Source organism: Capronia epimyces, assembly GCF_000585565.1.
Source record: "Capronia epimyces CBS 606.96 chromosome Unknown aczIQ-supercont1.2, whole genome shotgun sequence".
NCBI lineage: Eukaryota > Fungi > Ascomycota > Eurotiomycetes > Chaetothyriales > Herpotrichiellaceae > Capronia > Capronia epimyces.
In genome coordinates, this window is record NW_006912905.1 from 2,300,496 (window position 1) to 2,327,923 (window position 27,428).

General features: G+C 52.8%; 13 protein-coding genes across 13 annotated transcripts; 4 read left to right on the forward strand and 9 right to left on the reverse strand.

Annotated features, from left to right (window-relative positions):
* Positions 1 to 106: 106 nt before the first annotated feature.
* Positions 107 to 1,624, reverse strand: A1O3_02633 (uncharacterized protein; the record flags this gene model as incomplete). Its single annotated transcript, XM_007732773.1, has 1 exon — positions 107 to 1,624. The coding sequence occupies one exon, from the start codon at positions 1,622 to 1,624 to the stop codon at positions 107 to 109; it is 1,518 nt and encodes a 505-aa protein (XP_007730963.1).
* Positions 1,625 to 2,168: 544 nt separating this feature from the next.
* On the reverse strand, positions 2,169 to 3,341 carry A1O3_02634 (uncharacterized protein; the record flags this gene model as incomplete). Its single annotated transcript, XM_007732774.1, has 1 exon — positions 2,169 to 3,341. The coding sequence occupies one exon, from the start codon at positions 3,339 to 3,341 to the stop codon at positions 2,169 to 2,171; it is 1,173 nt and encodes a 390-aa protein (XP_007730964.1).
* A 730-nt stretch (positions 3,342 to 4,071) lies between these two features.
* On the reverse strand, positions 4,072 to 5,079 carry A1O3_02635 (NADPH2:quinone reductase; the record flags this gene model as incomplete). The annotated part of the gene is made up of 1 exon (XM_007732775.1): positions 4,072 to 5,079. The coding sequence occupies one exon, from the start codon at positions 5,077 to 5,079 to the stop codon at positions 4,072 to 4,074; it is 1,008 nt and encodes a 335-aa protein (XP_007730965.1).
* Positions 5,080 to 5,706: 627 nt separating this feature from the next.
* On the reverse strand, positions 5,707 to 7,637 carry A1O3_02636 (replication factor A1; the record flags this gene model as incomplete). Its single annotated transcript, XM_007732776.1, has 3 exons — positions 5,707 to 5,800; positions 5,855 to 7,291; positions 7,342 to 7,637. The coding sequence occupies 3 exons, from the start codon at positions 7,635 to 7,637 to the stop codon at positions 5,707 to 5,709; spliced, it is 1,827 nt and encodes a 608-aa protein (XP_007730966.1).
* Positions 7,638 to 8,198: 561 nt separating this feature from the next.
* Positions 8,199 to 9,232, forward strand: A1O3_02637 (uncharacterized protein; the record flags this gene model as incomplete). The annotated part of the gene is made up of 3 exons (XM_007732777.1): positions 8,199 to 8,931; positions 8,984 to 9,088; positions 9,138 to 9,232. The coding sequence occupies 3 exons, from the start codon at positions 8,199 to 8,201 to the stop codon at positions 9,230 to 9,232; spliced, it is 933 nt and encodes a 310-aa protein (XP_007730967.1).
* Positions 9,233 to 9,710: 478 nt separating this feature from the next.
* Positions 9,711 to 10,026, reverse strand: A1O3_02638 (calmodulin; the record flags this gene model as incomplete). Its single annotated transcript, XM_007732778.1, has 2 exons — positions 9,711 to 9,745; positions 9,825 to 10,026. 2 exons carry the CDS (start codon positions 10,024 to 10,026, stop codon positions 9,711 to 9,713), a joined length of 237 nt encoding a protein of 78 aa, XP_007730968.1.
* A 963-nt stretch (positions 10,027 to 10,989) lies between these two features.
* On the forward strand, positions 10,990 to 12,139 carry A1O3_02639 (syntaxin 16; the record flags this gene model as incomplete). The annotated part of the gene is made up of 3 exons (XM_007732779.1): positions 10,990 to 11,012; positions 11,063 to 11,586; positions 11,640 to 12,139. 3 exons carry the CDS (start codon positions 10,990 to 10,992, stop codon positions 12,137 to 12,139), a joined length of 1,047 nt encoding a protein of 348 aa, XP_007730969.1.
* A 1,676-nt stretch (positions 12,140 to 13,815) lies between these two features.
* A1O3_02640 (uncharacterized protein) lies at positions 13,816 to 17,424 on the reverse strand (the record flags this gene model as incomplete). The annotated part of the gene is made up of 1 exon (XM_007732780.1): positions 13,816 to 17,424. One exon carries the CDS (start codon positions 17,422 to 17,424, stop codon positions 13,816 to 13,818), a length of 3,609 nt encoding a protein of 1,202 aa, XP_007730970.1.
* Positions 17,425 to 18,481: 1,057 nt separating this feature from the next.
* Positions 18,482 to 19,035, reverse strand: A1O3_02641 (histone H4; the record flags this gene model as incomplete). Its single annotated transcript, XM_007732781.1, has 3 exons — positions 18,482 to 18,537; positions 18,595 to 18,840; positions 19,026 to 19,035. The coding sequence occupies 3 exons, from the start codon at positions 19,033 to 19,035 to the stop codon at positions 18,482 to 18,484; spliced, it is 312 nt and encodes a 103-aa protein (XP_007730971.1).
* Positions 19,036 to 19,779: 744 nt separating this feature from the next.
* A1O3_02642 (lectin, mannose-binding 2) lies at positions 19,780 to 20,686 on the reverse strand (the record flags this gene model as incomplete). Its single annotated transcript, XM_007732782.1, has 2 exons — positions 19,780 to 20,217; positions 20,291 to 20,686. The coding sequence occupies 2 exons, from the start codon at positions 20,684 to 20,686 to the stop codon at positions 19,780 to 19,782; spliced, it is 834 nt and encodes a 277-aa protein (XP_007730972.1).
* A 790-nt stretch (positions 20,687 to 21,476) lies between these two features.
* On the forward strand, positions 21,477 to 21,887 carry A1O3_02643 (uncharacterized protein; the record flags this gene model as incomplete). The annotated part of the gene is made up of 1 exon (XM_007732783.1): positions 21,477 to 21,887. The coding sequence occupies one exon, from the start codon at positions 21,477 to 21,479 to the stop codon at positions 21,885 to 21,887; it is 411 nt and encodes a 136-aa protein (XP_007730973.1).
* Positions 21,888 to 22,931: 1,044 nt separating this feature from the next.
* On the forward strand, positions 22,932 to 24,893 carry A1O3_02644 (uncharacterized protein; the record flags this gene model as incomplete). Its single annotated transcript, XM_007732784.1, has 4 exons — positions 22,932 to 23,231; positions 23,325 to 23,730; positions 23,823 to 24,563; positions 24,640 to 24,893. 4 exons carry the CDS (start codon positions 22,932 to 22,934, stop codon positions 24,891 to 24,893), a joined length of 1,701 nt encoding a protein of 566 aa, XP_007730974.1.
* Positions 24,894 to 24,951: 58 nt separating this feature from the next.
* A1O3_02645 (uncharacterized protein) lies at positions 24,952 to 27,231 on the reverse strand (the record flags this gene model as incomplete). The annotated part of the gene is made up of 2 exons (XM_007732785.1): positions 24,952 to 26,116; positions 26,180 to 27,231. The coding sequence occupies 2 exons, from the start codon at positions 27,229 to 27,231 to the stop codon at positions 24,952 to 24,954; spliced, it is 2,217 nt and encodes a 738-aa protein (XP_007730975.1).
* Between the last annotated feature and the right edge of the window lie 197 nt (positions 27,232 to 27,428).

The following is a 27,428-nucleotide window of genomic DNA, read 5'->3' on the forward strand; positions in this document are numbered from 1 at the left end:
GCGCCGGTCGCTTGACTTCGACTTCCACGCTTAGCATCCCCCAGCAACATGCTGAGTACCCGTACTCTGTATTTGTCGCAGCTGTAATGACTCGATTCGATGCTTCTCAGTCATACCAATCTCTGAATTGTCGGTCTTCCACAACTGGTCCGCCCGTTTGACTTAAGGAGTTCCGAATTTCCCACTCGAACTCTGCCAGGGCTCTCAGCTCCGACCCTACGAAGAGGCCTCCGATTAATCCATCCACTGTTCCAGCCATCAGGCCCAAGCTGCTCAGTAAAATCAAGATGAATGAGACGTAATTGTGCGGCGACCACCAAACCGCAACAAAACATCCGATCGAGACCAGAGCAGACCCGACGAAATGCAGGAGACGATATCGTCGTTGTTTCCTTTCTCGCAAAGTGTACTTGTGGATCATGGCAAGGATATCGTTGTGGAAGTCCTGTCCGAGATGGTATTGCGTGGGTAGACTAGAGGTTGCCTTCTGGAGATCAGTGTCCTCAAATTCTGCAATCTCAAGACTTGGCTCTTCCGTCTCCGAGTCGTGCAATGCTCCATGGACTTCGAGCCTCGCGGCCGTCGTCGGCTGCTTGGTCGTTCTCTCGACGGTTGCGCATACCGCAAAGTGATCGCTCAGCGAGCATAGCAACGTTGGGTGTCTTTCAGCAAATGTAACCTTTACGTCCGAAACCTTCCAGCCTCTATCGACACCGCTGAAGAAAATGTAGTCCAGTCGCTTCGCCTTCGGGTCCGGATCGGTTCCTGTAATGCGCCGGTCGAGGCCTTTCTCTAGGAGTTTTTGATGAGCCTTGTCCCAGCGCCAGGTATTCATCACCGAATCGCAGGTGTGGCCGTGTTCAAGTAGACTCTGATCCACATCGGGAGTATGCTTTTCACCCATGCGTTTCCTTCGCTCCCTCTCGGGCGGGTCGACGCTCGCACCCACGCTGCTGCCCGGCTTCAAGACCCTCCACACGTCTCGGACACCCGCTCGACTCTCGAGGAGGACATGTGCGAAGCTCAAAGGGACCATATTGAAGTCTCCGAGACCGATGACCAGACTGCCTCTTTCCGAGGCTGCTCGCATCAATTTCGCGATTTCCCATGCCTGGGCCGTGCGATGACAGATGTAGCTGTCGTTCGGCTCTTTCTCATAAGGCGCGTGCAAGTGCGTGTTGAAGACTTCGATGCGGAGGCCGTCGGGCAGTGAGATTGTGGCACATGCCACACCCTTCCCGACAAACCAGTCGCCTCTGAAAAATGCTGTTGGCCGCCCATTCAGCGGGTACCTATACATCGAGGACTCTCTGATTGGCCACCGGCTGAGAATGACCAACCCTCCTCCAAAGATGCCTGAGTGGTAGAACTTGCCGTGTGGGAGGATAGATCGCGTGCGGTCCCGGATGGCCAGGTAGTCGGCGAACGTCCAGCATTCTTGCAAGCCGACAATGTCCAGCTCGGGGGAGTAGCTGGCTATGCGATTCCCTATTTCCGCGAGACGTTCTGCCCGGTACTTGGAGAGGTACTTAAGTCCCCAGCAGTTCAGGGTCAAGATTCTAATGGACGAGACAGCCGAAGGATCGTCGGCTCCCACAGGGACTGGGACCATCTCTATGGCCATAATGCTGGAACTAGCAGCAAAGCCGTTGTTCTCAGGAGCTGCGATATAGTGCTGCCAAGGCGTTCAATATGGCATCAAACTGGGGTGAATTGGACATCTCTAGTCAACTCTAGTCACCTCGGGAATGATTGAGTGAAACAATGAAGGTGAATCCAGTCCAACTGGCCGTGGAGCATAGAGTCTGCACAGAGTATGCCGACAAGCGTTTTCGCCGGGGGGGCCGAGTGAAACAAGTACTGGGAGAGAGAGAAAATTAAATGATCGAAGCCTCATCGCCCGGAAGACGCGGCACGTGACTAGTTACATAATCGGCCCTGCAAGGCTCCGAGGCTCTGAGGCTCTACCAGCCTCCATGTTTGATTTAATGCCATTCCCATTCCCATTCCCATTCCCATTTCACCTTCGCCGGATTCCATGTTGCTTTTCATCAATGTGTGTTGATATACAGTCTTGTTTCATCACTTCGTACCCCTTGATCTTATCGGTCTCGGAGAGCGCTGCTCTCTGCACCTCTGTGCGTCCTCTCACCGGACTCGGCGCAGATTCAGTCGTCGAGGCTATCTCGTCTGTTACGTCTGTAGCCACCAGTCTTCCCTTGGCCATTTAGGCTCGGTAATGGATGGTGGTAGGTCTTCGTGTTCTGGCTCTGAACGTCAAAGTCCAACGGCTCTGTGAAAGAACCTGGCACAGTTCGAATGGGACGCTGAGGGCCGGAGTTCCTGCTTGGAGAATGATATCGCCCTGGACGGGGAGCTTGTGGCGCCGCACTAGCCATTGGAGGTGACGCTACACTGAACGTTTCTTCTTGAGAGTAGGAGAAGTCACGGCGGGTCTGACGCTTGTCGGGGCTTGCTTGCCTTGAAGATTGGCGATAGCCACCAGCGTAGGCGGAACTCTGTCGATGACTGTTACTGGTCATGTCGCTGCCACCACGTTCTGTTTCGGTGTAGTCTGTGCCGTAGAACAGAGCGTCCGAGTCCTTGTTAATCCCTCCGACCCGCGCGGCTCTCTCGTGTCGATAAGCACGAACATCATTGTCGTGGGCTCCTTCCCATTGAGCCTCATTGGCTTCACGGATCTTCCTCTCCTTGACCGTCTCTTTCTTCGCCTTGGTCTTCTTGGACGAGCGCTTTTCTTTGACGATAGGTGCTTCGGAGGAGAGATCGGTCATCGTCTCGGTCATGGTGCCATCAGCCATGGTGGCAGCACCGTCCTTATCAGAGTAGCCTTCTCCCACGACACTGCCACCACCGAGCACCGTACTCTTGGTGGCGTTGCTCAGTGTCGTTCCGTTAGGCCCTTTGCGCCGCAAGACGGTCGACTTATACTCCTCCCAATCACCTTTTCGCCATTTGAACCCGCCATTCTTTGCCCAGAAGAAGAACCAAATGGCTCCAAGGACAAAGGCGACACCAATGAGAGCAAAGACAGCCTGGATGCCCTTCATGTTGATGTGCGTAGGGTCGATTGATCCTGCTCCAGGATCCGGGTCGGTCTTGGCCTTGACATCTCGGGCAGTGAGGATGGTGAAGGTGTCTATTGGAGATGCATCGTCATTGAGAGGGAGGAACGGGTTGTCAATCGAGGCGGAAAGAAGACTGCGTTTGTTGAGAGGGGTCGCGGATAGCAATACATCGGATTTGGAGGAGCGAGAATCGAGTTCGAGGGACGAGAACTTGAGGTCAGGAATGTCGAGATGAGAAGTGACGGGAGCCATGGCGGTTAGTGGTTAGTGGAGCGTAAGGCTCCAGAGAGCTCCCTTCTTCGAAATCGAGATCTGAGAATTGTGCAGTGTACAGAGAGCGGCTCGTGGGTCTGACTGAAGACAGGAGCAGTTGGCGGTCTTTGCGTTGGCGGCAGCTCGAAAAGCGTGTTCTAAAGCATGCACGGAGGTCGATGGTTGTCAGAGATTGGAAAGACAAAGGTTGGTAGGAGGAAACTCACGTTCAACTCAAAAACAGTGCAGGGAGTAATCGTGACTGTGAATGTGAATTGTTGGAGGCTGGATGCCGGATTGCTGGATTTCTGGAGGCTGGTCAAGACTCAAAAGCGAAACTTGAAGTGACGCAATTCCCGCCGCAGTATTGACATGGCCGGATTGGGTAAGGCGGGCATCTCCAGGGCGACAGCGTCATAGCATACAAGGTTGCGTACACGTACCTCTGCGTGTCCGTACTACAGTTTGCGGAAGGCACCTAGAAGGGGCACTGGGAACTGTAATACTGCGAGTACCGCGAGATTGATTAATTACAGAATACTCCTAACTCAAAATATATCGGTCCAGATCTCTCTCAGGCTTGCCTTGCCTTTGACAAAACACCTTGGAGACGCCATGATATTCGACCGCAGCGCAAACACGTAGCACGTACCCGAACAGGCGGCCTCATGGCGGGCAACAGGCAACAGGTCTGACCGAGATCAGGAGTCGAAGTCAGACTCTGCCTGGCTCAGTCGATGGTGCAAATCAATTTGCCCATGGTCTTTGACGACTCGAGAAGCTCGTGGGCTTCTTGAATATCCTCCCACTTGAAAACCTTGTCGATGACCACCTTGAACGTTCCGTCCACGAACCTTGGCAGCGCATGCTCTACTAGCGTATCCCTCAAGCGGCCCTGGTATTCTTCGTCGCGGCTGCGCAGAGTGCTACCTTCGTACCTGATCCGCTTGAACAAGAAGCGACCGATGTCGACGTCTCCTTTGACCACTGCTCCGCCCATGAGGCCCAGGTTGACGATGTGTCCGTCCCGGGCGGCGACGTCGAGGTTCTGGTTGAAATAGTTGGCGCCCACAAAGTCGATAATGAAGTCTACCCCCTTCCCATCCGTGTACTTGAGGAGCTCCTGTGCCCAGTCCCCGTCTTTGTAGCTGAATCCCTCAGTGGCCCCCAGGGACTTGCAGAACTCGATCTTCTCTCGCGAACTCGCCGTCACATAAATGGCGGAGGCGTTGTCTGCTTTCGCGAGCTGGATCCCGGCAATGCTCACGCTGCTTGCGCCGGCGTGCCACAGCACGCTCTTACCGGGTACGAATCCGCCCACCACGTACAATGCTTGGGTGGCGGTGATCCATGTCTCCGGAATGCCCGCGGCCTCTTCCCAGCTCAGTTCCTTGGGCTTGTGCACCAGCATGTGCGTGCTGACCGCGATGTATTCGGCGTAGGCGCCTCCGTACGCAAGTCCAAACACTTCGTCACCGACGTTGAAGCCGCGCTCGGGCTCGCTTCCAAACGACTCGATTGTACCGGAGAATTCAACGCCAAGGGTCTTGGGAGCCTGCGGAGGAACAGGATATCTCCCCTCACGTTGGAGGAGGTCCATCCGGTTGAGACCGAAAGCTTTCACCTTGACCAGCGCCTGGCTGCCCGTGGGGACTGGCTTGGGCGTCTCCGAGTTGATGAAGAGTGCTGAGACGGGGCCTGTGCCTCCTTTAATGTCGACGGCACGTATGGTGGCCATATTTGATGATTTGATGATTTGATGATTTGATGAATGTCCTTAGATAGAGGGTTCACTTGTAGCCGAGATGGTACACCTTGTCCCCGAGATATAGTATAAGTAGGAGAGGGACGTTTGGTGAAGGTGGCGGAAACTGTGGTCCGTGGGCGTTGGGAATATATACCTGGTAGGTACGTAGGTAATATATCTGATTTCTAATAATATTCCTACCGTTTCTCCCTTAGTCACCTTGAGCAATACCACGTTCGAGCTTCGCCGTGTAGCCGTGCAATAAAGAACCCCAACTACCACAGGCCACGGTCAAACTTTATTGGACACTTAGGTCCTTGAAAAGTCCGAGCGGTCCTGCGCCTTTTGACAGCACAGAAATGTTCGGACTCCTCGGCATGGTGTTTACGTGGTGATGCAATCATTCATGTATCTTCTGCTCACATTGCTCCACGCGGCGCATGTCCACATTGGACAAGAGCCTGACTCCCTAGGGAAGGCGCGCGCCCTAGACCGATTACAAAGCCCAATCCATGCAATAACGAGGCTGATCCGAGTTCCAGCTAGACACGTTTCTTCATCTCAAACATCCGCTGCAGATGATACCCTGCAAGCCTTCGCACATCTCTCCGCTTAGCTCTACTCAATGTTGTATTGCTTGATCAGCTCGATCAGCTTGGAGGACTCTGTCACGAAGTTCAATGGTGCCGCCGATGTAACCTGATATCGGACCCTATCTGTAGTGTTAGTTCTGAATCGTCAAGGACGAATGGTAGTTGGCACTCACCGTTGCTGTTCCTGGAAACTGTCGAGTTTGGCCTTGCACTTCCATGTCCAAGTCTTGCAGTTTGCGTCCGAGAAGATTTCGGCCACTTGCTTCTCGTCGACCTCCTTGATCTCCATCAGTTCGTCCGCCGTCTTACCAATCATCATTCTCCCAACCTCGTCGAAACAGCTCACCCAGAGCTGGCCGGTGTGATCACTGATGTTCACAGACATGATATAGCGATATTCCGGTTTGGGATGGTTCTTGTCACATCTTTCGCAACGCCATTGACCTGGATCGATCTCCACAACCTTTTTGTTGCAGCCTTCTGACAGACAAGCTGGGTAACAGAAGCTGTCTGGCTTGATATATTGAATGGAGGCTTTGACAGAGAAGAAGTCTGCGGTCTCGGACATACCGAGCTGCTCCTCCTTGACTTGGGCAATGGTCTTGATTGGATCGATCCGAGAGCCCGAACCAGAACCGGCACCCTGGACATTGGCATGAGTGGCAAAGTTGCCAGATCGGCCTTGAGAATCATACCATCCTTTCAACTTGTGTGCCTCCGGCATGTCAGGATTCACGCTGACCGAGCCAGAACTGAGTAGACTCAGACTCCGTCCACCGAAATCGGACACTTTCACTCCTTTGAAAGCGACCACTGATTCCGGCGCAACGTCGAAAGATGCTGCGGTCTTGCCCCATATCGTCATCCGTACGGAGTATCCCGTGTCGTCGGCAAGTGTGAGTTCTCGCTTCTCGTACGGTTTTCCGGTGGTCTTTGACGTGGCTTGGCCCACCTCGCCGATATCTCTGAGTATTGCAATGAGGTCGATTGTGGTATCTTTCTCCACGGATTGCAAATCCGCTACGCTGGTGAAGTTGTAGCGAACTTGAGGCACTCCATCCTGCTCTTCGGCTTTCTCGACCACGGTGTCTTTTTCGAAATGTAATTCGTAATCGTTTGGCAAGTTTGAAAATTGTTTCTTCGCAAAGGATACTCGGCAAGGGCTGGAGATGTAATAGACGCTACCTTCTTGGAATACATCGTACAGCTGGTCACACTGGTCGTTAAACCCGGTGGCTCTGATTTCGCCGCTCTCGTCTAACAGATTGACACTGAACAGCTTGCCTTCGCCATTTCGGTTGTGCCATGTCTTGATCTCTGACTTGCTGGTACAGCGTGCTTTGATCGTCCATTTGTTCGAATACGGTGAAATCGCCTCGATCGGGTAGATATTGGCGTGGGCGCTCGAGGACGTGGGCTTTGTGTGACTTGGCATGGGTCGATTTTGTTTGGGCTGCTCTTGCTTGTTTCCATAGAATCCATTGCTGGTAATAGTGGTAGGGGAAGCTTTCTCTTCATCTTCGGCCTTCAGTTCTAATTGCTTGGGATCGCCAAGTTTCTCATATTCGCCAAACTCTTCTAGGACTTTGATCTCCGTAACAATCAGGATCCTGCAAGACATTGTCAATACCAGTTGAGGAATAGGAGACTCCGGACCTACCGCTTCGTCTTGACCTTGTTCGCTGAATACCCGACCAGTTGAACAAGAACTCCGCGTCGCAGGATCTTCTCTTCCACAAGATAGTTTTGGTGTACCGCCAACATAGTTTGAATATAGTTTTTGGTGTCACTAAAGATCACTCGGTGACGTTCCTGACCTCCTGGCTGAGCGGCAATCGGCTTTATCTGCACACATTGCATGACAGGCTGTTGGACACGGCCAGGCCGATCGTCGAATATGTCCGATAAAGAGCCCGCGTCAATGCGCTTGAGCGCCTCCGCCTGACTTTTACCCATGATGAAGGTCGATATCGGCTTGCAGAGTGGTTGTCTGGGATTGGAAATATTGTTAGCAAAATGGCGCAGGCACAGGTATGGATACACAGAAGGGGATCTTGTTGCCTCCGCCACCTCGACGCGTTATTCAGGACTTGGACGCGTAAAGTGGAATTTTACTTGGCGTCACGTGATATCATCCCTCCCACTACTAGTAAGGCGAAGGATAGATACTCTGAGCCTCCGTTGGACGTTGCCCAAGACTTGGGCAGAGCTAGTAGATTAACTGTGCACTCAGCGCGAATACCTTCAGTAGCAGGAAGAAGACATAGGCCTGTACTGATACATTGGGGGATAGTGCCCAGGCACTGTGTTTTCCACTAAGGCGGCGTCACATGATTCCCAAAATGGTACTATCCAAACTTACTGCCACCTTCACCTGTTGACAACAAGCACGAATTAATGGTTTGTCTGTGAGAGTATTATCCATTGCTACTGCAAGCCTAGTAAATCCTCCGCCACTGCACTCAGCAGCTCTGTGCGCTCTCAGGACTTCTGCGAACTCCATTGACTATTGCCATCATGTCCGATCCCGAACTGGCAACCAAAGCGCCGGAATCTGATGCCATGGAGACCGGTGCCGGTGTGGGAGAACACTGCGTGACAGACAGGCCCAACCCAGATGATCGTCAGCCTTCAGGTGAGATGACTAAGTTTGGCGACATCGATGTCTACGTCTCAAAACCTGGCGACTATCCTAATTCGCCCGCGAAACTACTTCTGCTCCTCACTCCAGGGACTGGTGTTCATTCTACAAACAATCAAATCCAAGCCGATATATTCGCGTCTGAAGGATTTGTTGTCATCATGCCGGATCAATTCAGGGGTGATGCAGCACCAAACAGCAAAGCCATTCCGGCCGAAGAGCATCCGAGTATCTTGGAGCAGGTCAAACTGCGAGCTGCCGAAACCGCTAAATCTTTCCTTGTGGACATGTGGCTGGCCAGACAGACACCCGAGAAAGTCATACCCATACTACTCAAAGTGATCGAAGCAGTCAAGGATGAGTATGCTGACGCCATTGCACACGGAGAAGGGATCTACTCTGTAGGATATTGCTTCGGCGGGAAGTATGTGATCATGCTGGCAGGAGAACATCCGGATACCGTGGTTGCAGGGCAACCACAGGGGGATGAGGAGGTCGGAATGGTGAAGAAAGGCCCGCTTATCAAAGCCGGTGCTGTGGCCCACGCAACGTTGGTGACGCGCGAAGATTTCAAGGCTGTGCAAGCCCCTTTGGCGTTGGCTTGCGTCGGTGAGCAATCGCATTATTGACAGGCTACTAAGCTCAACTAATACCTCCTCAGAAAATGATCCATTATTCCCTGAAGAGATCCTACAAGAAGGTCGAAAACAGTTCGCAGCAAGTAACATTAAGCACGATATCCAGGTTTACTCGGGCGTACCGCATGGTGTGTCAGGCAACTCCTTTGCAAATGGACAAGCGCTAATTGTGGTCAGGTTTCGCTGTCTATGGAGATTACGATTCGCCTGCAATCAAAGAGGCCCAAGCAGCGGCCTTCCAGCAAATCCTCACTTGGCTCAAATCGCATTGAAAGGCACTAGCACAAGGGACTCTTTCGATCTGTACTTTTCAGGACCGCCTCCTCATATCGAAATGAGCACCATTGTGTGATAGGCCCAGCAGGCCTCTCGAAGTGAAGCGAGTGGAGGTAGCTTACATTCTGCTATTCAGGCTGGAGGACTCCAAAGATACAAAACTACAGTCCGAGTGATCCTTGAGCCGGAGCAAACAGTAACACGTGAGCCTCAGCGTACGCTGGGACACAAACGAAACGATACCCATGAGGATATGAGAACAACCAAATTGTTAGAATATGGAATCTGAAAACACACGTAACGTCTTGATTGGCTTCATTTGTGCTGAGCCCGCTATGGGGCCTATGTGGTCAAAATATCCTTGACCACAGACTGCTCGGTTCCTTCATAGGAGAATTGGCTGCCATTTGATCCTTAGTTTCTTCTAAGACTTCAACTGCTCTGCGCCATGCGTGCTCGAATCCTGGTCGTCACTCATTTCTGCATCATCAATTGTACGAATTCGTTGTCTGAACGATGTGCACGTCAGTCTATGTTTCCGCCACGTATGCCCAAGTGTGAAAGAATCCAAGATCGGAGTCCACTTACAATCAATACGTCCGTCGCCGTCCTGGTCAGCCTCTCGAATCATCTCGTCCACTTCGTCGTCTGTGAGCTTCTCGCCGATGGAGGTCATGACATGGCGCAGCTCAGCGGCTGAGATGAAGCCATTGTTGTCGCGATCAAACACCTTGAAGGCCTCTCGTATTTCCTCCTCGGAGTCTGTATCCTTCATCTTGCGAGCCATCATTGTGAGGAACTCTGATATTGTGAGCGGCCAGCGCATGCAGTAGCCAGCTGCCAAACCGTACCTGGAAAGTCAATGGTGCCGTTGTTGTCGGCATCCACTTCATTGATCATGTCCTGCAATTCGGATTCGGAAGGATTTTGGCCCAGAGATCTCATCACTGTGCCCAATTCCTTGGTCGTGATCTGGCCTTCATGCGAGTGTCAGTGGGTCTACCGTTCTTCGGTTTCGACTAGGTGGTCGGACGTTGCTAACAGGGAGGGGAAACTAACCATCGCCATCTTTGTCCTGTAGAAAAGCAAAATGTCAGCCTGGAAACAATCTGGTCGCCAACGATAAGACTTACGAAGAGCGAGAACGCTTCCTTGAATTCGGAAACTTGTTCTTCGGTCAACGAGTCGGCCTGGGAATCCAGCTTGTCAGTTCCTGGACAGTATACACAGTGTTGCACAACCGCAGCCGCGTGGCGAGGTCATGGGACAACAAACCATGTTGAATGTCTTTAGGTGATCGCTATTGTAGCTTATAGGTGGATTCGGGGATACAGTCTTCGTCGAATGTCCTAGGAGAGTTGTTGTCTGAGGAGAGAGTAAGGATGTTTGCAAGTAATTACCCAGTAGCTGATTGTTGTAAGTGCACACGCAGGTTGTCCGTAACATCTCTCGAAAGAGTTAGCAGCCCCTGCAAGGAGGGATCCTCGGATCATCGTTTTTCCGCCGTGTCCGTCACCTCTTCGAAGTGCGGCTCCGTGATGCCTGTCGCGCAACAGTCGTCAATGCCCGGGAGAGGACAGCTTGCCTATCAGTCCAGAAATTTGTGTATGAAGCCGGTGTCTCGTGTGTTGTCTGGTGTCCTCGAGCGTTGTGCTCCATCGACTATCCTCTACCAGCATGAAAACCACGGACATCACGAATCTCCTGACAGGCCGCCTATGCATGTGAGCCTTTGCACTTCACCACTGTGAAGATGTGGAGAGATCGGACCAATCTGTACGAAGACCCCCAGAAGACTAGAAGAGAAGTTGCTCATTATTGTGTAGCTACATCTCCTACCGCCAATCTTACGCTCGTCACCCCACGAAAAGGCCTAGATATCCAACAACATCCAATGGCTTTACAGATCAAGGGTCCGAGGAGACCAGAGGTCTTATGTCGGCTGGCGCATACGACACGGATGGAGACGCTGTCATTGAAATGGACCTACTTCCGCCGCGCTGGATCGATGTGCAAGAGGAGGTGGATGATGTGCTCAAGGATATCACCCTAAAAGGTGCCAAACTGGACAAGCTTCACGCGAAACACGTCCTGCCCGGGTTCGACGACGAGTCTATCAAACAGCAAGAAGAGCGTGAGATAGAGAAACTGACGCAGGATGTCACCAGAGGGTTTCAGGAGTGTCAGAAGGCCATTAAGCGTATCGAGACCATGGTCACAGAGGCAAAACAGACTGGCAACTTGCAGAAAGGCGAGGAGACCATGGCGAAAAACATGCAAGTTGCTTTAGCCTCCAGAGTCCAGGAAGTGAGTGCTACATTCAGGAAAAAGCAAAGCACCTATTTGAACAGTGAGTAGCACCGTACCTCCGTGGGCGGAAGTCTTTTTCTCATCTCCAAACAGAACTTCGAGCGCTCGGTGGGTTCGAGTCGCCCATGGGAAGGGCTTCAACCCCAGTACAGAATCCATACTCAGACCCTGCGTTGATGGAATCCGACGCCGACAAAAGGTTCAGCCAATCCACGCTTCAACAGACAGCGCAAAAACGACTACGCACCAACGATACTGCCATTGCACAACGGGAACAAGAGATCAACGACATCGCAAAAGGTATCATCGAACTGGCCGACATATTCCGCGACCTTCAGGCTATGGTCATTGATCAGGGCACCATGCTTGACCGGATAGACTATAACGTCGAGCGAATGGTGACAGATGTGAAAGGTGCCGAGAAGGAGCTCATCGTTGCCACAAACTACCAACGCCGCAACACAAAACGGAAGATTTTGCTGCTCTTACTTCTCCTGGTTATTGGCATGTTCATTCTACTTCTGGTCAAACCCAAAAAGCGCTCGCAGGACGCACCGCCGAGTTCTCCTGATCTGCCGGGAAGTCCGCCTTGATCGAGTCGAAGTCTGGGATGTAAACACATCATTTGCCTTGCCATGCTATGGCCATCAAGGCACCTGGGTGTTGTTGATTTCAGGTTTCTCTGGGCCGCCGATATCCATACATAAGAAGGCTTCGAGGTCTACTCCACCTGGACGTTAGATCCAGTTTCTACACCAGGGTTGTTGACTCAGTCTCCTCTCGCCACGGAAATGGACCGTTGCGTAACAAGAGATGCGGACCAGCACTTCCTGACAGCTCATGTTCCTCAAGCTGCTGGGGCCCTGGACTGACCACGGCATGAATGTCTATCAATCCAAGGACAAATTTTCAAGCCTAGTCCGAAACTCCCTTGCACCCCGCAAGCTGTAGGTAAGCTCATGCATGACACCCTAGAATCAATCTCTCTGCCCGACACTGACAAGTCGCCAGGACAGTGACCTCTTGTCCCGAGCCCGCCGAGCAGATGACCCCGACCACTCACCATGTCCGACCTTGTTATTCAGAGTCTCTAGATAGAAATAGGAGGCGTTGCCCAAGGATTGACGCAGGCTAAACGCCACCACCAGAAACAAAAGTCGAAAACCATCTAGGAAGATGAAGAGCGAGACGCATGAGAGCCCAGCCGGCCAATCACTCGCTCCTGGACCCGTTTGAAGTCATGAAACATCAATGGGACCAGAGGGGAGACATGGAATGGAATGCTCACCCCTTCCGCCTTGTACCACCTGGCGGGCCAGGGCCAATATCTAGCTAGTGCTCTGCTTGGACTTGCTTCGGTCGGTCCACCCAGGCCATCCATTATGGTACTCGAACAGGATCGTTTTCTCAGAGTTTGGTACTCGTACAGGATCGTTTTCTCAGACAGACTTTGGTACCTCCGCTATCCGTACATCAACGTACATAGAACCCATGCTGATGTTGATGTTGGTGTCGGTGTTGGATGTACTATATATATACACCATACTACCTTTACTTCCTGGCCTAATTGGTGTGCTGTGAGTGTGCTGTGTGCTGTGAGTGTGCTGTGTGCTGTGAGTGTGCTGTGTGCTGTGAGTGTGCTGTGTGCTGTGTGCTGTGTGCTGTGTGCTGTGTGCTGTATGCAGTCTCTTGTCTTTGGCGTCCTTTTTTCCATCAGAACAGCTGAAATAACTGGGCTAACCTTGACCTGGCCGCTGGACAAGAGATCGATCGCGAAATATCGCAAGGATTTTGATGCATTCATTCCCCGTGTCTTCCCCCGCGCAGTAGGCTGGATGTAGGATGTAGGATGTAGAATGTAGGCCGAAGCAACGCTGACTTAAGATACTATTTCGCTTTTCCAACTTGCTGGATAGCTTACAATGCATAAAGGAGGAATTCGAAAAGCGGATAGTAGAAAGAAACGTGAGCGAGGCGAGAACGAACCCATATAAAGTCACACGTATTTCCTCTACGGATCTGTTGACTAGAACATGCCTAGACCCTAGCTAGGGTGGTCCTAGAAGAGGCAAAATAAATGGATATCTTGATAATGGCGTCCGAGGAAGAAGAAACGGCAAAGGCCAACAGAAGCCTACTGCGACCAAAACAAAAATCAGAGATATTCTTTCCCCCCTCTCTCGCGCCTGGAATAGAATTCTGATTCTTACTGACGATGAGATGTAGACGCCGAGACCAACTACCATGGACGTCGACTTCAATATGCATGTCACGAAACACCACCAGCCATGACTAGTTGCCTGACACCCACAACCCCTTGTGTCTTGATGTTCGTGGTTGCGTTGGAGTTGGCGGTTGTACTCGTGGTAGTAGCAGCAGAAGCACCATTGTCGCAACCTCGAGTGGTGTCAATTCTCAAGTCTCTCAATTTCGCGGCAATGTCAGCAGCATCTCCTCCTCCTTCTCCACCAGCAGCAGTTGGACTTGCATCATGCCCGATCCCTCCGTCCTGTCTCACAATTAGGCCGGCACGACACATGTTCTCGGGTATAGGTAGCTCCACGCATCTGGCACCAAGGCGTCCTCTGATGTCTTCGAACAAGACTTCCATGGGCGCAATGTAAGCGGTCTTGCTCTTGTCGCCCCAGGCGAGAACATGTCCGCAGAGGCCTCCGGTCACGGGGTCGTAGACCCAAGCGCCACTGTCGCCAGGAATGCCGAAGCCGCCTTCGACGCACCACGAGGTTGAGAAGGATTGGCGACCATGCATTTTCACCAGCGCCATGGCTTGTGAGATGCGGCCCTTTTTGAACCCAGACGAGCGGCCACGGCAGTGAACTTGCAGGCCCGAGAGTTTGGCCAGTGGGGTCACGGTGGTGAGAACAGGAGGATGGCTGTGGCTGCCTTGTGGTGGTTGTGGCTGTCGCTGTGTTTGCGAAGAATCGTCGGTTTTGTGACTGACGGGACGAGCAGTCGATTTGGATGTTCCACCTGGGTCTACTAGCAACTCATTCTCAAGTCGCAATCTGCAGCGGTTGACTCTGATCAGGGCCCAGTCGACTTCGTGCTTCATCTCACCCCTGATCACTCGGCGTATGCCACTGCTGGCAAAGACGTAGCCAAAAGAATGGCTGGCGAGATGGTCGTCATCCCGGTCTTCCTCGCTAGGGAAGAAATCGTCCTCGACATCGTCAATGGCAGGCTGTGTGACGGTGAGATCGTCGTCCGAGAAAGGAGCTATGCCGGTCTTGTCACCGACAGAAGCCGCGTCATCGAGGTCGTCCGAGGAAGACGAAGATGCGTCGTCCTCGTCGGAGCCGGCGTCCTCGTCGAGTTCAGGCGGTGAGTCTTCCAAGAACCAGAACTCGTTTCCGTCGGCATCCATGATTGCATAGTCTGGCCGGATGGTGGTGGCATCGCTGCCATCATCACTGCCTTCGAACTCATCATCTGAGATCTCAAAGTCAGAAAGCCGCGCAACGTCTTCGTCAGACTGCATAAACCGCAAATCGGCAGCCGTGTCAAATTGACCGGGCATTGTGGATGGCGCTGCAGACCTCCGCGGTTGTCCCGGGACGTGGGCCTCGTCATCTATTTCATCGTCGCTCGGGACGTCCAGCATGTGGTGGACCGTCATCCCAAACGCTTCCCCATCCACAAGAACCGTGCCCCCAAACGAGACTGGAGGCAGATGTTCATTGTCTTTGAAAGCCCCAATGCTAGCCCCGCTCGAAGGACGCTCCTGGTATTTCTGTTCGCGCGGTCTTCGCGTCATGGCTCGGTGACCTCTGCTCATCGAACTGTAACCCGACCGTCTCGGCTTTCTCCTCTTGCCACTTCTCCTAACTTCACCGTTAAGGACGACAACACCCCAGCCCAGCTTCGGCCTGAAACGTTTCCTCAGCACGTCGCGGACCTTGTCAACCAGCGCGCACTGGACACAGATTGTTGTCCTTGCGTTCTCGGGAGCTGCGCCGACCATCATCAGACTGAGACTGCATGAGACTGGCGAGTCTTTGAGTGCCGCCTCCAGTATCTTGCCTAGTTTTGGCATCACCAGAGTGTTCCAACGGTCCAGGTCTGCTTGGGGAATATCAACCTCTGGCCATTTTCGCAATGGTGCCTCTACTGGCGGAGCGGACTGCTGGATTGTTTCAGCCTTGCGCTTCGAGTTTGCCCGTTTCGGCAACTCCGGCTTGTTTGCATCGTCCTCCGGCAGTGCCTTTTTGGAATATTCCACGGCCTTTGCCTCCGCTTTGCACATTTGCTCGATGATCAGCAGCTCGAATACTTCAATGTCTGAGACGGGAGGAGGTCCTTCCTCGTCCAAGACACAACACTGATGTAAATCCTTTATTACTTGCAGCATAAAGGCCCCGGCATCTTCATAGTTGTTTCTGAACTGCAATTCAGTCGGTGCCTGGAGACATTTCTGGACAAGGCGCATGTACTTGCTACCGCACTTTGGAGCGAGTTTGTGGGAATAAATCTGCTGGATCCTGTTCATGAAAGTCCGGCGGTCATATTTTGGCTTCCATAGTTTCGAGAGGGGGATCCACAGTCCAACCTCCAGTAGCAACAACCCCAAGCTGTAGATATCGTATGCAGGGACGACTTCGGCAACATGAATGTCATGATCTGGATGGCGGTAGATCTGCACCGCAAACGGCTCCTCGGCCCGCGAGCGGGAAAGAAAGTCCTGGCATGACTGCAACAGATAGGGGGACCTCAGTTCCTTGGGCAGATTTGAACGATGCATGTGTTCGCCCGAGCCGATGAGAAGAATGTTGCTGCTGTTGACATACTGATGCGTTTCACCGTGTGAGAAGTAACCCAGAATCGAGAGGGCTAGATTGTATGCAAGACGGAATCTGTCTTCCAGGGCTGGTTGCGATGTTTCCTGATTGTTACTGGCCGCGATCAGAGATCCTAAGGTCCGATGCTGCTGCAAACTCTTGTGGTCATGACCGTCAGGTAAAGCGTAGACCATCCCATAGCGAGGTCCATTGGGATCGATAGTGAACCCGAGGAGCCTCAGATGGCCACACCATGAGAGGGAGCGGTTTTTGCATAGCTTTTCGCCAAGTTCGTGAACCTCAAACACATCGTCGGCGCTTCCCACAACATAGAGTGGACAATCGGCCGTGAGGTAGTCAACCAGGACATGTTGAGCTGCGGTGCGATAGTAGGCCATAGATCTCTCCCTAGTTGGGACCGAACCTTCGGCAGGGTCATAAGGGGGCGGATCCGTGGCTTGGTGAGAAAATGAACCAAACTCAAGGCTGGCAAAGTCGATATGGAGTGGGTGGTGGGTTAGATGCCCATATTCGGGCCTATCCGAGAATTCGTGGGCATGCTTGATCCGTTTCGCCTCGCCCTTTTCGTCGGCCATCCTCGACTCCTCCAGGCTGTAGAGAAGATCGATGCAAGACGTTAGCTGCTCGAGCAGAGCTCTTCCGGTCTTGACCTCGTAGCTGGTCCAGTCCTTGCGTTGGGTGACTGGACTGGAACCGGGTCCTCGTTTCGACTTTGCCGCCTGTTTCATTTCATACCTCTCAGGATGTTCGAGTCGGCCACTTTCCTCCAGGAGTCGCTTGATCTCGGACATGACGCTGGCCACCACCTCTCCCAGTCCCGCCTGGTCGATCTTCTTGTCGATGTCGACATCGCCCTGACCTGAGTAGGGAGCCCCAACATCGGTCCAGTGCATACCCCATGCTAGTAACCTGTCCTGCTGGATTTGAAAATCACGTCTCAGATCCCGCACCTCGGGCAAGTCGGTGACATCTGCAGCGGCCTTTGCGCTCTCGTAGGATTGCTTTGTGTCGGAGTACAGCTTGGACAGGCGCTGGAGATAGGTGCCGCGCCGTTGAAACATGATGGCTGTTGTTTCGCTGATGGTTATCTAGGTTGTCGTTGGGGGTATGCCGTCATGGCGAGGCGTATGGCATTGGATATGTCTATGATGTCTGTGTTAATAGATGGGCCAGACTAGCATCATGCCGGCATCAGGTCGAAGGGTGTTCTTGATAGGAGTGGCCGTTCTCGACATGTACCATGTATGGCGGCTGAAGAGAAGTGCACTCAGTCTAACGGGAGTAGATAGTGGGGGGTTGAGCGACAGGCCGCGTATATTGGGCCGGGGGAAGAAATCCTGCTGCCTGTTGGTCTGGAAACTGCATTGGCGTCGCCACCTCCCGGATACAGATTTGATTTATTAATTAATAGGGAAGCCTAGAAAAACGAGGATGCCTGGACACGCCCCGGACTGTGCTACGCCTCGCTCCTTCCGACTGGCTCCTGCCACAACAATGCTGCTGCCTTCAGAAGTATCGTATCCAGATTCCAGACTCCGGCACGTTGCACGGAGTACTTCGTCCGTCTGATCCGGCGCTGCGGACATTGCCAATGTCTGCAACAGACGGAAACGAAAACTTACATAGTATACGCATACCTGTCGCGTCCACTTGGGCTCCGGAAGCTGACTCGCCCTCTAGCTCTTGTAGTTGCATCTGCCCATCTTAGTTATCTCTTCCTGATACGGAGTATGTATGCCATGCACAACATAAGAAGCGGGGGTTCGAGCTGCGAAAGGTTCCTCGAACTCTAGCATTGATACCACAATGCTCTGGAGGCAGTCACCAAACATACAACCAGTTCTACGCATAACAGACCAAGACTCAAAATGAAGGAATCGATGAACAAGTGCAATTCCGTTTGATTGTGGTTTACATTTACATTTGCGGTTGCTGTTCTCAGGTCCACCTTGTCGTCAAGCCATGATGGTGTAAGACTTGTTCCGAGAATCCCCGTCAGTTGTTGTGTGAAAACATCCCCATGCGCCGTTTCATCATCCATAAAGCTCCGTGACCCATAGCAATCAACCAGATTCTAGCAGGTGTACCGGTAGTAGACCATATCTTTCCAATACCAGTCTAGCCACCGAAACCATAGAGGGTTCTGCCTTGTCGCTTAAGAGCATAGACGACATCTAAGCCCTTGAGTTAGTGCATGGTCCTACCGTGGAGTTGTATTCGGTGAAACTTACCCAGAGAGGTGACGGTCTTTCTCTTCGCGTGCTCAGTGTAAGTGACGGCATCACGGATGACAGATTCGAGGAAGGACTTGAGGACACCGCGGGTTTCTTCGTAAATCATGGCAGAGATACGCTTCACACCACCACGACGAGCGAGACGACGGATGGCAGGCTTAGTGATACCCTGGATGTTGTCGCGAAGAATCTTTCGGTGACGCTTAGCACCTCCCTTTCCGAGGCCCTTGCCGCCTTTGCCGCCTGTGAGATGGAGTGTTAGCAGACACGCATGCAGGAGGGAGTCACATGTGGTAGTGTCTGAAAGTCACGGTTGGGTGAGGTTGGGGGTGGAGTGCAACTTCTTGGGCCCGCAGTTGAGATCGACAACGAGGTATAGACGCGACACCGACCACGACAGTGCAGAGGAGAACAAAGGTGTTACTTACGTCCAGTCATGTTTGATAAAGTGTAGAAGTGATGAAGATTGGGAAAATGATGGAGTTGTTGATGGTTGGTTGATAAAGGACGACTGTGAGGAGTGACAGGTTGTGGCGGAGGAGTGCTAAAACAGAAAGAGAGAGAAGGGAAGAAGCACGGAAGGAGGAAAGCAGGAATATAAGCGAAAGCAGGGAGGGCGGTCGCGCAGTAACAACGGCAGATCAGGCCGGGGGCTTGGCGGGCGGTCAATGATCTGAGCAGAAACTGAGCGTAGAGAATCAGGCGACAAGAAGTGCTGGAAATCAGCCTCTTCAAAAGGCCTCGGTTTCAGGGCCGCTGATTGGGTGTGGGATTCAGCTTCTTTGTTTCATGCTGATCCGGCTCAGATAACGCATCACGTGTCAGGTCCGGACTATTAGCACCAGCTAGTACTAACCTAAACTTTGAATAAAGAGTATGATGCTCCACCCGAGTCTACTGTGTTAGGTTAGGTACCTGTAGGTACACATCTACTCCGTACTCTATAGGCACTCCGTAAGGCGTTCGATATCTCTGGTGTGTCTACAGAAAGCGCTTAGGTTGTACTGGCGGTGGGTAGCATATGTATATTCAAATGCTCTGTATACTCCGTAGACCCCATGGCAATTCCGATCCACTCACCACTCGCTTTTGTATTTGCATCATTGTACACAATTAGGTCGTCGCAAGTGCTATGCAGGTACCTAGGTAGATACGTAGACACTCCTTGTGTCAACGCCCTATCTAGAAGAACCCTGAGTATCGTTGCTTCTGTTTGTACCTGGTGTACCCCACGTAACCACCACCGACCAAGCCAACAAAGAATATCAACTTGAAAAAGAACCATCCCCATCCACCACTCTTCTTCTCCCTTCTTCCTCTAGCGCTTGCTCGAGCCGCCGCCGCCGCAGTCCTGCCCGCATTCGTCGCCACCGGGTTGTACAGATTCCGCGTCTCCACGCTGATGATGTCGAAGTTGTCCGACAACTCGCCCGTGTGTGCGCTGAAGCCAAGATAGGCCGTGTTGGGCAGCTTTAAAGGTTGCTGTTCTGTGGGTTCGACACTGAAGCAGTCGATCCACGAATCTGCCGCCTTGTATTGAAGTTGTAGAGTCAGCGACTTGTCTTGGAAATATGTCAATTTGGCCTTCGTGGGGATCGAAGCCCCGCGCAGTCCGCGAGCCTGAAGGTACGACACTGGTCAGCCTGAACACGAGACACAAGATAAGCTCCACCATGGTATTGGCCCTCCTTACCGAACAGCCAGCCAGCTCATTCGCCTTGCCATCGTTTGCCGTGTCGTACGTCGTCTTGCCATCGCCTACCATGGCCATCACATAGGGAAACACCACGCCAGGCCTGTTGTTCTTGTAGGTGTCGAAGAAGATGCCCAACCCTTCAAACTGGTCCGCATGCCCGAACACCGGCCCTGGTTGACCCCTCTCCTTTGTAATCCACATAGCAAATCCATCTCCATGCAGATGTCCTTTGCCGTTTATCGAGAATTCGAATTCCACTTCCCAGTTCGTGGCCGTGACAGGGATTCTAGAAAAGAGCCAGCCTGACTGGGACGGGAAATCGGACGTCAGTCGGATGTATTGGTCTGTTCGAATTATGGTGTCGCCGCCAAAGTCCCACCATCGACTGGACATGTCGGAATCAAGGTACGGAGGTGCCAGACTGTGCGTACGCAGCTAGGTGTCGCCACGTCGTTAGCCACCCGAAGATAGAATCCGCGACATCGCCATGGTCTACTGCAACGCTTACTGGTATGCTCTTCATGGATGTATCCGCCTCAACTGCTGCCCACGTACCCACCGTGTAGGCCGCCAGCAGCCATAGTAGCGACGCGGCGTTGGAGAGCCACATTGTTAACAGGAGTGTTTGCAATCAGTCCTCAACTCGCCTGCACAACGCGGCCTTCGGAAAACAGAAAACGTGAAGCAAAAGAATTGAGGAAGCGAAACTATCAAGGCCAGTGCATGGCAACAAACAACGAGCGAGACAGATGACACCTCCTGAGCGGCTTGGGCACTGTTACTAGTGTGTTACCATAAAGGTGTCCAGTTTGCAGAGGATTTGGTGCCGGGCGTGCAGCTTGTGGGGAGAGCGATCGCCTGGACATCGTAACCAGTCGCTCACCAATAGTGTTGTGAGACCCGCGGAAGACTTGCCATAATCACCCATATATAACTTTTTAACACAAACTTGCACACCCATGTCGGCTGCGGAGTAGCATCAGAATCTTGAAGCTCTTGACGAACTCCGTACTTCCATTCACACAGCGCTCTCAAGTCCCAGCTTACACTCTTCGCCTATACGAACCTTTCCATTTGCTGAACAGCTACTACTTGTACAACAACACCGACACATCCATCTCCTAGCCCAGCAACCCTCTTACTTCAACATCAGTTATCTCCAAACAAAAGCACAACCAACAATATGTCTTTCGGCGGTTTCTTCGGCGGCGGTTCCTCCTCTTCCTCCGACAAAAATAATAACACATCCTCCTCCTCTTCTACCTCAAGCGGCTTCAGCAATCCCCTCTCTCCGTCATCCCCCAGTGGCTCCGAGACCCTGCAAAAACTCCAAGCCGCCGTCGCCGAGCAAGCCAACGTGGTAAACGCGCGAACTTTAATATCTAAGGTGAACGAGGTGTGCTTTGCAAATTGTATCACCAACCCTGGGACGAGTATCAGTGCCGGCGAAAACAAGTGTCTCAACGCATGTATGGAGAAGTACTTTGACGCATGGAACGTCACGAGTCGCGTGTTCACGACTAGGGTACAGAGGGAGAGTGCAACTGGCAGCATAGGAGGAGTATCGCCGGGAGGTGGCAAAGAGTTGTTTTGAGAATGTCCAACAAAGGACTGGAGATTTGGGTTGAATACAAACGTAGCTGGACTCAGCAGCGTACTATTCTTGAGTTTACATCTACAGCGACCGCCAGTAAAGGTCGGAAAAGCAGTAAACACTCCATGTCATCTTCAAATCCCGAAAGATATACTGCATCATCCAAGACTCGACTGCTTACCTAGGTAGTCGAATGGAAGTTTACTAGCAAAGCCGGCTCTGACGCATGGAGTAGGACTCTATCACAGAGCCAGGCGACGCCGTCATAGTTGGCAACAGTAGGTGCAATCTATTCTATGGGTTCAAAGGTTGATATCAATCCAAGTACGAAGCACTCAAGGTTCCTCACTCAGCGGCTCGACCATGATGGGAGATGCTACCACACGGACCCAATCCTGAGCTGGCCAAAACCGCTTGCGGGTCTAACTCAGGCTGACTTCGTATAAGTACTCTATACCAGGTAATCCATGTTCCGTGGGTCGGATACTCTAGTGTCGGTAGACGTTAAGGGCCATCAAGACCCAATGATCGGACGATACGTGCAGGAAACGACGGGAGAAACGAGCAGGCGGAAGTCCTCCATAATCAGGCGCTCACCCAACCATGATTGATCTCTCACGGCATCGCTCCAGCTTTGAGCCATGAGGTTGATCCAGGCGCCTATCTCTGGCTCGTCGTCAATGTCGACACCGCACTACAGACGGCCAAGAGACTGGTCGAGGAGATGGGCGCTATTGGACTCGTCTGTTGCGGTCGGTCGCCGACGCCGAGAATCCACAGTGTATGCATATACTGCTTCTATCTTCTATCTTGACTACTCTGACGACGGACAACCACACCGGCTCCCACTTCAAGACGGAACCATGGCCGACGACCTGCAAACAAGTGCGGACAGGATGGACTCCTCGATATCGGTGGCGGAGAAGCCCTTTCGGATATCCTGGACACCACCCTCTTTATATCATATCTGACCCTCTCCGCGAAGGGTACTATTCCGCACCCATTCTATCCTGCTCAACAAGCCGCTCTCCTTGACTGTTCATGATGGGATCGTTGCAAACACCCCTGGCGGAGCGCTGGCAGGACATCAGCCTGGAGGCTCGACGGAGGCGTGATGCTCTCATCCCCGCCGAACACAGATTGTCTTCCGAGTTTCTCAAAGCCACAGCACACGTTGCCGACGTGTCAGACGTGCACCAAAGCACCGGTCTCTTCACAGCTCCACAGCTGGAGATCATATCTTCGAGTGCCGAAACCATCCTGGCCAAAGTTGCAAAGTCTGTATGGACGGCACTCGAGGTCACGGAAGCTTTCTGTTTGAGCGCCAGCGTGGCCCAACAGCTTGTACGTACGGACACATGTCCTCTCACCATATATGACCGCCTTTGCAATCATTGTCAAGGGGGAATCCTTTACTAACATCTGGGCTTGGTCCAGACGAACTGTATTACACAGCCTATGTACCCGGAGGCTGTGAAACAGGCCAAATATCTGGATGGCTATCTTCTCGAACATGGACAGGTCATAGGTCCACTACATGGTCTTCCCATCTCGCTGAAGGACAACATCGTCACCCCGCCATACCCGTCTTGTGCTGGCTATGTGGATTGGGCACTCGGCTCGACCGAGGGCTGGACGGAGGCACCTCTTGTCACCCGTCTCAAAAGCCTGGGGGCAATTCCATTTGTCAAAACAGCCGTTCCGACCGCAATGATGATGCCCGAAACTCGGAATAACATCTACGGGGATACATTGAACCCTTACAATCGAAAACTTAGTGCGGGCGGCAGCTCGGGTGGCGAGGGAGCGCTGATTGCTATGCGAGGGAGTCCTCTGGGAGTTGGTAAGTCGTCCGTCCCAACATCCCAACATCCCCACAAGCCGTTATGGCAATCACTCCAAGCTGCTTCTGTGACCTAACAAAGCACTACAAAGGTACCGACATTGGCGGCAGCATCAGGATCCCATCCGCATGGAACAATCTCTTCGGTCTTAGGCCAAGCGGGAATCGATTCTCACATCAAGGCTTTCGCAGCGTTTTCGAAGGGCAAGAGGCCGTGACGGTCGTCCAGGGCCCCATGTCCCGGCACCTGGAGTCCTTGAAGCTGTACTGCAAAACATTGGCCGACTCCGAGATGTGGCTGTCGGATTCGACGCTGATACCGATGCCCTGGCGCACAATCACTCTTCCACCGAACGAGGAATTGTGCTTTGCATTCCACAAATATGACAAGCTCGTTCGCTGTCACCCCCCAATCGAGCGTGGGGTGGATATCGTGGTAGACGCATTACGAAAGGCCAACGTGACCATGATTGACTGGGATCCCAAACTTCACGCGCTGGCCTGGAACTACCTGCGTCGACTCTTCCGAGCGGATGGAGGCCGATCCGTCAGCGACCGTATCGAAGCCACTGGCGAGCCATGGTTTCCGTACATGTACGACTACCGGGACGCCGCCAGGGCTGGCAACGACTTGCCCACTTCGGAAACTTGGAAGTTGCAGGCTCAACGCACGCAACTGGCCGAGGAATACCTCAAGATGTGGAACGACACCGCCCAAGCCACACCTACGGGTCGGCCAATCGACGCCATAATTGCCCCCGTCAATGCATGGGCGGCTGCTGCACATGGTAAATGCCTATATACTGGGTACACCGGGGTATGGAATCTTTTAGGTAAATACTATACCCGGCGAGAATCCTTCTCCTCATCCTGACTCGCTCTTTTCGTACTGAAGCTAATCGTCGACAGATTTTACTGCATGTGTGGTTCCTGTCACTTGGGCAGACCGATCCATCGACGTCAAAGCCAAAGATTCCGCCGACTATGTCCCCATCGACGAGCGCGACCGCAAAGTGTGGGAAGAGTATGACCCTGAGGTGTACCACCACGGACCAGTGGCCATCCAGATCATCACACGGAGGTTGGAAGAAGAAAAGGCTGTGGCGCTCGCCGAGGTCGTTGTGCGTGCTCTTGGAGGAACGGTGCCCAAGTCGTCGTTCTGAGGATCGACATGTGCTACTTGGTTTGCCGTCTCATTTACTCTTCTTGGTGGCAGTGATGCTAGAACCAGCCTGATGCGGTTGCTGGCCAGCCATGAAGACTTTGGAAGTCGAGCTCGCTGATGAAGGGATAAGCAGTGTATGAATTTAACAGATCCCCAAAGCAGTTTCGGAATTCTAGGTCCATGTCCAAAGTTGGCGGCTGAGAATTGAACATGTTGTTTGAAGAAGCAGCCATGGAATCCCCCGACATGTCACTTGTAAACCACTGATGATGCCAGCCGTTGCCGACCAGTGGCATACTTTGACTTTGATACCGGGCCAAGTCTTCATTGTGGCCGTCTTGTAGAGGTGGGCCGGCAGCATCATTGTTGATAACATCGACATGGTCAGCCGCTTGTTTGGAGCCGCATTGTCGCGACGGCTTGACAGCTTCTGCCAGGATGGCATCACTCAGCTGGTCAAAGACCTTGTGGCATCGCTTCGTGAGGTTCCAACGCTCCGAGACCGCGACGAGGATGTTGGAACATGCTCTGGTGTCTGTGGCAATTTCCACCACAGTAGGGTCATGGCTGAGCAAGTTCCCAAAGTTCCCAGGCTTGTTTCTTCGCGCTTGAAAGTGGTGAGCCACGGCGTAGATGTACGACAAGCCCGCCATGAAGACGGAATGCAACGTTATCCACGAATAGTTGAGTCTCCTTGATTCGTAGAGATGTGCATACAGCCTGACCGCTTGTTTTGACGAGTCGAAGATTCTCTGCAATGTTGAAGAGTCTTGGAGCGCTTCGGATCCTGTCGGCGACGGTCGAAGAGCCAGGAGGATTGCATTATGGTAGAGGACTTCATACCATTCTCGGCATCGGAAGCATGATGACGACGTCTCACCGGCGTCACTATTCCGCCAGAAATGCGTCAACTCTGCAGTACTTTGGCGCCACTGGTCCAGATCTGCCATCAGATGGTTTCTCAGGGTGAGCACTGTGTCGTCGCTCTGGATGGGTTTGACTCCATGAAGAAGACGCATCACGTTGCCGCAGATGTTCATATGTTGGACGAAATGTACGAATATAGGCAGGGAGCTCTCGGCTTGCGCCGGGTCCTGCGCTTCATATGATTCTCCAGCGTCAGCAGCAGTCTCAGTCGTTGTGGTGGACAATGACGGCAGGTGGACGTCAAAGTCATCCGCATTCATAGCCAGTGGTCTTCCTAGTGTGATACTGACGACTCTGCACCGTCATTAGTCTGGCTCGACTTTTCTATGTCCTGGGGAATTTGAGATGCAGTCTCACCTGTCCAGAGCAAAGACACACCAGAAACATAGGCGGCGGATTGCATGCTGTTGATGTGCTTGCCGCGTTCGAGGCATTGTACTACTCACAGTATGGTAAGATGCCTCACGGTGCAGTCCCAACTCATAGACCATCCTGGTGGCTATACCGACCAGGTGCCACAAACTTGCCGAGGTGTCCTGAACCGGGCTGCTAGTGCGGTATTGAATCAGAAGCAGAATTGCCTGGAGACTCTGGAGGCCACCTGAGCGGAGAACTTCCTTGATGTGGAACATTGCCTTGATATGGTGTGTTGCCGCGCTCGGCGGCGTCTGCTGCCAGTCCGACTTGTACTCGTGCAGCTTAGCGATGCCGAGAACCATGTCGAAGGCAAACCATTCGAAGGCCGAGACGCGGTCGAACGCCCGCTCGGTATAGATCTTCTCAAGGGTAGAGCGGAGGAAGGCCGGCTCGAGGAATGGGTATCTCAGATGGTCGTGACCAAGATAGGCCCCAACCAGCTTCCTGGCTAGCACATCCGCCGGAAGGGTCTCTGATGAGGCACACTTAGGACCGACATCAGCGTATGTGTTGGAAGAGTTGTCTCGAGAGCACGCTTCCGGCACCGCGGTTGGACAGGTTTCCACGATGCTTTCCTCTGCCTCGGGGAGCACAAGATGCGCGAACAGCACCCCGCTCGTTGAGCCCAGGTAGTGGCGGTCCCCGGCTGCAGTAGACGCAAAGAAGGACACTTCGTTGACTATGTCCGCGCGAGAAGGTCTGTCGGCAGCCACTCCGGTGGTGGCGGCGGTGGTGGTGGCAGTGGTTGGTGCAGTGGCTGCCCCGCGTGCCTGCGATTGGGCTTGGGCCAGTTGAGCTGCCAACGTCTCCCTCGCTGCCTCCGACTCTTTCAGTTTGCTCTCGAGCGTCGCCAACCGCTCGGCCAGAATCGCTGCATTCCTGGCGCGGTCCGTGTAGACACATGTGTTCTTGGACTTCTGGCACTGCCTGCAACACGGTCGGTCGCCGCTACAGCGGGATTTGCGCCGATTGCATCGGTCACAGGCCTGCATGGTATGGCGACTCAGAAGATGCGAATGGGATGGGATGCAGATTCAAGGTCAAGAGGCCGGGGTGCTGCTGCTAATATCCTGACATCCTGATATCCTGTTCACCAGTTCGGGCGGGATCCCGACCGATCATCTCGAGATACTGTACTAATATGCTATACTAGTACCCCGAAGTCATACTTGTTATCAGTGGATCCTGC